Source organism: Teleopsis dalmanni, chromosome 1, assembly GCF_002237135.1.
Source record: "Teleopsis dalmanni isolate 2A chromosome 1, ASM223713v2, whole genome shotgun sequence".
Classification (NCBI taxonomy): domain Eukaryota; kingdom Metazoa; phylum Arthropoda; class Insecta; order Diptera; family Diopsidae; genus Teleopsis; species Teleopsis dalmanni.
The window spans coordinates 234,419,595-234,426,934 of NC_051846.1; the positions used below are offsets into that span (position 1 = coordinate 234,419,595).

Here is a 7,340-nt window from a genome sequence, read left to right on the forward strand (position 1 = left end):
CATTACAGTTACACTTTTCTAATGAATTTCAATACTTTCAGATTGGGCATACTGCCACCTTTACCTTTGTCCAGCAATAAATTAACCGCTTCTAACAACAACAACGAACACAGCCAGAAGCAAGTCTTTCAGTCACAACACCAACAACAACGGCAACAAACACAACAACAGCGTCGGCATGAAACATCACCTAAACGTTTTAGTTCATCACTTGGCAGTGACAACAGTACACGTGAATCCGAATATAGCGAGGAACATAGCAGCGGCTCACCAATATCACGCTCACCACCAATCGTTAAACCATTACCACAACCGACCAATGAACTATTTGATTCATTAGCTGCCGAGCTGCGTGCTAAATTAAATGGCAATGGTCCTCCGTTGTTATTGCCCCCACGTGATTATGATACCGTACATCGCTCTAAGGGGAATCTAACAGCAATTGAATTGCGTCGTTGTCGGAATGCATTGATTGTGGGCGGTCCGACAGTTAATTCTCCAACAGCGCAAACTGCAGCTACAAATGGCAAACAAGTATCATCACGTGGTTCATCTGGCATCGGTTCTGATTTAGCACCTAGCCCAGAGCGTCAAGAACTAAATAGCTCAAGTGGTAAGCCATCAATTTCATTTACATAAATGTATGTTATATTTTAATATTTTAATGTTTTTCCAGATGATGAACACTGGTCAAATGAAGCAGATAACTCTGTTATTGCTTTGAAACCTTCTCAAATACCTGTTGAACGTTCTATACCAATTATACCACATCATCCACTACTGAATCGTAAAAGTGCTATACAACCTCCGGAGGATAGTTATTTACGCGATTTACCAGCTAAACCATACGTGCCTCGTTCAACTACAAATAACAACAACAGTAATAACAACAATCGCGACAAAATAGTCTCAAACCGAATAATTAATGAACGTGAACAACGTTCAAAGACTCCTTCATCTACTTCTTGGTCTAAGGAGGATGAAATTAAGCCCATCATCATGCGTCCTGCTGATTACGATGCAAAATTTAATCGTGTCATGCAAGCCGAACAAAAGCCCGAACATAATCGCCGTCACGACGCAGCCCCAAGGGAACATGCTAAGTTGCATGATACTGATAAATATAACGAAATTAATCGCTTGCTGAATAAAAAATTGTCTTTAGAGCAACGACCCAAACATAAAAGTAATGAAGTTGAAGATTTCGATGATTCTGATCCTTCAATTGATCAAGTACCGCCACATGCACCATCTAGTTATCGCAAGGAAAATCTAACAGATAAGCAGAAATTTTTGGAATACAATTCTAAAAAGCAAACTAAATCGTATGCCGCAGAGGAGGTGCAAAGATATGGTGGTCGCCATCGATATGTTGATCCAGCTGATTTACCTTTTGATCAACCAACACATAACAAATATGCTGCTGTACATCACACCACTCACTCACCAGAACGTGCACCGGTTGAACCTGAACATCGAAATATCTCACGCGAAAAAGAACGCTACAGAGAACGTGAGCGCGAACGTGAACGAGATAATGAACGCGGACGCGATCGAGAACGAGATCGTGAACGTGAACGAGAGCATTTCTCACGCAGTAACGAACGCAATCCCTATCGCGAACCAGAAAGCATACCTTACATACAAAGCATGGAAAAAATGATGAAATCCTCCGCTATGCGTTATAAATCATTCGAAGGAGTTTCTGAATCTGTCCCTTCAACTAAAGAAGAAGCACACACAAAAGTAAGCCAACGTAGCAAGTCATATCCAAAGAACGATGATGACAAGATAGAATATAATAGAGGAAGGTCAGAGTATGCAGCATCTGCAAGCAGTAATGTTTCACCAAAAGAACGATTTAAGGATGCAAAAGATAAGTTTCGCGCAATGGAACGTAATGGGAGCAGATATGATTTAGCAGATGAAAATGACGGTTCAGAATACAAATCACGTCGACATGGTTCAAGAGAACGGTCTGATAAAATACGTACTTATGACAATTGGAGTGATGATGAATATTTAGATGATGCACCACCAGCACCGGTTAGTAGATCACGTAGTCAATGGGAACATCAAAGTAGTAAATCTCGTGATCGAACAGATTTTGCACGCGAAAATTCTAGAGAACACATAAGAGAACGTGAACGTGATACACGAGATCATAGAGATTATGGTCGCGATAATCGACAGCGAGAACCTTCTAGCAAGCGTTCTGACCCAAAAGACATACGTGAATATCCAAGAGAACCATATCGTGAACATCGTTACGAACAACGCAGTACGCCACGAGATGCTGCACCAATACGAGAACACAAAAGGGACTCATCACGCGAATATATTAGGGAGCATGTCAAACGCGATTACTCTCCAGATGCTCGTTCTGATCATCGTTCAGATTATACTGTTCGTTCAAATGAAAAACAACGTTTAGCACACCCACATTCCGAAAAATATCCATCTTCGCCGCCAAGCAATGGAGCGCCTATTTCAAATGGTAAAAATCTTTCTAATCTTAATAAAGGTTATCGTCACAGTTATGCAGAACCTGTTTTCGCTCGTTCAGGCGGTCGAGTGGGTTTGGCTGCTGTTAATCCCTATTGAATATAGGTGCAGAATTTAAATGGAAAACCTTTATTATACAATAAGTTTATAAAATATAATACTAATCACTTAAATGTTTTAAACTGTAATATAGAATCTGAAAAATATTTTACAATTAAAAGCAATCTAATTGTTATTGTTTGATTCATTTATGAAATTATATATTTTATATATATTATATTTTCAGCAGTAAAAAATATTTAATATAATATACAATCTTTAAATGTGCCTTTTGAAGTAAATTGACTTTTGAAATTTTGAACAAATGCAAAATTTATTAAAATAAATTTATTAAAATTATATTATAATATATATGTTAGTTATGTAATTCAATTATTAAAATCTATTTTAAAATCTTATATTATTAATTTGGTTGTTTGTTAATTGAAAATTATAACAAAAACAATATACATATATACATACCTAATACAAATGTCATATAATAAATAAATATTGGATAAAAATACTTTCGTAAATTGTTTTTAGGCTTTTGCGAAGAACAGTTTAAAATTATAGCATGTGATTTTTTTACTAAATTATGTAAAAATCTACATTCCCTTTTGTGTTCATTTTAATTTGTTATTTTTAATGGATGTAGTAATGTAATTAATTTGGGGTAAGTATAATCTGATTTTTCCACATCTATTGCTCTTTGGAAAGATGTCTTCTTTGGTTTCATATAAGTGCTATATATGTAACAATATATTTTTGATTTATATATATATATATATATCATATGCACTATTCTTATTTCTCTTTCATTTTATTTGTAAGTGCTGAGAGTAAAAGCAAATGCACATTATATGCACACAAAACTATCAACTGAAATCATATTTTATGTCAAGATTAGTTGAACCATAGAAAATAGAACAGTCTTAGCGTTAAAAATAAATGCTCCGCCCTCCATAGAAACTTATTCAGCAGAAAAATATGATATATATGATATATATACTTCTTAATGTCTTTAAAAAAACTAAAGAAATAGAAAGCAAAATAATTTAATACCAAGTATTTGGATACTTCAGTTAATAACATAGTCTCCTTCCCAAATATTAACCCACTATCTCTTAACCTGCTTCAAGTAATGATGAATAAGCATTCTCAACATTGCGATATATATTTATGTAAGATTCTTTCTTTTACTCTTTTAATTTTACTCCTCAGCCTTGGCTATTTTACTCCAAATCGTAAAATGCATTAACATGTTTAAGTGAATGAAATTTGAAAAATTTAAAATTCTTTAAAGTGACTGTTTAAACATTGTTAATCACTTTGCAAATGTTAATTTTTTTAAAATCACAAGCTGAAAATTGTAATTATATCTCAGATGCAGATTCATTTTGGTTGCTATACATGCAACAATTGCGCTTGTCACAATTCATTCCTATTAAAGTAATCAAAATAATTTGTAGCATCACTAGTTATTGCTGTCAAAGCCGATTTGATATAATTTATCATTTTACAACACTGATTTATAATTATGAAGATGACAATTTGACGATTTGTGTAAAATCTTGTTTTCTATTGTTTGCTGCGTGTTGTACTTCTCAATTATTTTACCGGCTCCAAATTTTTAAAATGTCATTAAGAATTGGTAAATATACCACTATTCTGTACTGCAACTTAATAATTTATACAACATTTACCAAACTTTACAGCATCAGGCGGATCTGTGCCCAAAAAGACCAAAACTGAAAATGGTTTGGAACGAAGTTCAGATGATGGTTTGTAACTGAATAATGTATATATTGTTTTAAAGTATTTATTTAATTTAATAAACTTATTTTAGAATTAGAAACACCTTCAGCATTTAATCCAAAATATCGCGTCTGTCCATATTTAGACACGATTAATCGTCCTTTACTGGACTTTGATTTCGAAAAACTTTGTTCAATTTCTCTAACACGTATTAACGTTTATGCCTGCCTTGTTTGTGGTAAATATTTCCAGGGTCGCGGCACAAATACACATGCTTATACGCATTCTGTGTCAGAAGCGCATCATGTGTTTCTTAATTTACAAACATTACGTTTTTACTGTCTGCCAGATAACTATGAGATAATTGATTCGTCCTTGGACGATATCAAATATGTCTTAAATCCTACATTCGTCACACAGGATATACGAAATCTAGATCGGTCAGAACCGAAATATTCGCGTACAATTGACGGTACATTATATTTGCCCGGTGTAGTAGGTTTAAATAATATTAAGGCAAATGATTACTGTAATGTAGTTCTACATGCACTTTCACATGTGGGACCCTTACGGAACTACTTTCTGCGAGAACAAAGTTACGCCCGCATTAAACGCCCACCTGGTGATTCTATGTTTAATTTGGTTCAACGTTTCGGTGAGTTAATGCGTAAAATATGGAATCCACGTAATTTTAAAGCACATGTATCACCACATGAAATGTTGCAGGCTGTGGTTTTATGGTCTAATAAACGTTTCCAAATCACTGAACAAGGTGATCCAATAGACTTCCTTTCCTGGTTTCTACATACGCTGCATCGTGCAATGAAAGGTAACAAAAAACCTGATTCGTCTATTATATATAAAATATTCTTAGGGGAAATGAAAATCTACACTAGAAAAATACCTCCAGTGGATTTAGACGACACACAAAAGGCGCTACTTCTAGCTACTGAAGAGTATCAAGTAAAATGCGAGGAATCCAATTTTTTATATTTAACGTGTGACCTACCGCCACCACCATTATTCACAGATGAATTTAGGGAGAATATTATACCCCAAGTAAATTTATATCAATTATTGGCAAAATTCAATGGTCAAACAGAGAAGGAGTACAAAACATATAAGGATAATTTTCTGAAACGTTTTGAAATAACACGTTTGCCACAGTATATAATTTTATATATAAAACGTTTTACGAAAAATACATTCTTTTTGGAAAAGAACCCAACTATAGTCAATTTTCCAATTAAGTAAGTGTGACTTGTGAAGATAATTTTGTATATTTTAAATAATTTTTGATTTTTTAACAGGAATGTGGACTTCGGCGACATACTTTCGATGCCAAATCGTGACCAAATCAAGGATACAAAATATAATTTGGTTGCGAATATAGTACACGATGGTGAACCTAAAAAAGGCACTTATAGAGCACATATATTACACAAAGCTAATAGCAAATGGTATGAAATGCAGGACCTACACGTAACTGAAATTTTGCCACAAATGATAACTCTAACGGAGTCCTATATACAAATTTATGAGCGCAGCGATGATCAATAAAAGCGCCCTGAAAGTAGGATACAAACAGAGTTTCGCATTGCTCTTTAATTGGAATATTGTAGGATTAAAAAGGAAATAATTATACAATAAATTTTTAATAGTATTAATTATAAAATAATTTGTTTTCCAAATTAAATATTTAAAGCATTACTAAATGCTTATTAGCAATTATTTGAAAAAGGTGCTACTGCACATGCTCAATTGTTCGAGACTCGCCTGCAGGGTTTTGACATTAAAAACCTTCAATGTTACTGTTAAATCCATAATTAGCATTGGGTTTGTGAAAAATAAAATCGATTTTAAAAATTTAAAACGTCATCAGTAATACAAAAATAACGTTAATATATTTTTATTTAAACATTTGAGTTAATAAACGCTTATAGAAATGGCGGAAGGCACTTATGAATATGAATGCATGAGAGCTGAATTGCTAGGTATTGATAAACCAAATCAAGAAGAATTCGAAAAACAGCGTACTGAACGCCTCAAACAAGAACAAGAGGAACAGGATGCTGCTGAGGCAGAAGTAAGCAAATATTTTAATAGGCTATTTATTTTTTTACTTACATCAATGAATACACTCTACAGCTTTTGACACAGCAAGAGGAAGGCTTGAAAAATACAGGTGGTAAATTAGATGAACTCAATAGTATTCTATCATCCACACAGCAAAAAATTAATCGATTTAAGCAAAGTGCTTGTGGCAGTTTGTCGAATATATTTAGCAGAGGTGGCTCTGTGGACGTGGCTAGTGATGCTACGCCAAGTACTTCGAATACAGCCAGTCGACGCAACACTACGGCAAGTGGTGAAGGTTTGAGGGATTCCACTGATATTAATACGGCCTTAAACAATTTAGACGAAATGGCACAGAATAACAGTAATGCTGATATACAGCCTGTAATTCCAACTGAAAAGATACGTAATGCTAAAATGGATATACAAAAGAAAATGACATCACATTTAGATAAGCTGGATTCTTTGCTTAATAAAGCTGAACATGCTGAAATCTCTATGACGGAACAAACTAAAGAAATGCGTAGAATGGCAAAGTAAAAAGTAAATGGATCACAATCAAATAAGGAACAATATCAATCATTACACGTCTAGTGCTTTACTAATAAGAAGATACACGAATTTTACTTAAAAGGATCTTTAGCAATGATCTGTTCACCTTGCTAATTAATAAAACTCTAAAAATTTTCAATGTTAATAAACTTTTATTCAACTTTTTACAGAGAGAAAAATCGGAACGTTCTCCTCAATCAAAAACAAAAAACTTAAAAATATTTGAAATTGAATTTTACTTTTTAAATTCAATAAATGCACAGCCAACTGGGTCGCCACAGTACCCCCTCCTAGCGATGGAGTACTAGCAACAACGCGACACCACAACTAAGTCGACAACACCACTCTTAATCCCGAAATTCCGCTAACCTTGCTGGGAAACGCACTACTCTACCAGCTCGTGTCACTTT

General features: G+C 34.1%; 3 protein-coding genes and 1 pseudogene across 3 annotated transcripts in view; 3 read left to right on the top strand and 1 right to left on the bottom strand.

Moving 5' to 3' along the window:
* The window catches only part of LOC119667723 (zinc finger CCCH domain-containing protein 13-like), a 9,125-nt gene extending 6,443 nt beyond the window's left edge, over nt 1-2,682 (top strand). The window contains exons 5-6 of the mRNA XM_038077030.1: nt 42-613; nt 677-2,682. Of these exons, the coding sequence (XP_037932958.1) occupies nt 42-613; nt 677-2,604 (2,500 nt within the window). The 3' untranslated portion in view covers nt 2,605-2,682. The remainder of the gene's footprint in view (nt 1-41; nt 614-676) is intronic.
* Nucleotides 1-7,340, bottom strand: part of LOC119672722 — a 510,988-nt pseudogene that overhangs the window by 277,219 nt on the left and 226,429 nt on the right.
* LOC119672707 (U4/U6.U5 tri-snRNP-associated protein 2-like) lies at nt 4,117-5,932 on the top strand. Its single transcript, XM_038083824.1, has 4 exons — nt 4,117-4,198; nt 4,263-4,328; nt 4,394-5,552; nt 5,613-5,932. Exons 1-4 carry the CDS (start codon nt 4,183-4,185, stop codon nt 5,860-5,862), a joined length of 1,491 nt encoding a protein of 496 aa, XP_037939752.1. The 5' UTR covers nt 4,117-4,182; the 3' UTR covers nt 5,863-5,932.
* On the top strand, nt 6,029-7,011 carry LOC119672714. The gene is made up of 2 exons (XM_038083831.1): nt 6,029-6,388; nt 6,451-7,011. The coding sequence occupies exons 1-2, from the start codon at nt 6,248-6,250 to the stop codon at nt 6,916-6,918; spliced, it is 609 nt and encodes a 202-aa protein (XP_037939759.1). The 5' UTR covers nt 6,029-6,247; the 3' UTR covers nt 6,919-7,011.

What these genes read in the sequence shown, in the direction of transcription:
- LOC119672707 (XM_038083824.1), top strand. An exon ending in GGAACGAAGTTCAGATGATG is followed by an intron (nt 4,329 to 4,393) that starts GTTTGTAACTGA and finishes AACTTATTTTAG; the next exon opens with AATTAGAAACACCTTCAGCA. An exon ending in ATAGTCAATTTTCCAATTAA is followed by an intron (nt 5,553 to 5,612) that starts GTAAGTGTGACT and finishes ATTTTTTAACAG; the next exon opens with GAATGTGGACTTCGGCGACA.
- LOC119672714 (XM_038083831.1), top strand. Translation starts at nt 6,248, where the DNA reads ATGGCGGAAGGCACTTATGAATATGAATGCATGAGAGCTGAATTGCTA. An exon ending in AGGATGCTGCTGAGGCAGAA is followed by an intron (nt 6,389 to 6,450) that starts GTAAGCAAATAT and finishes TACACTCTACAG; the next exon opens with CTTTTGACACAGCAAGAGGA.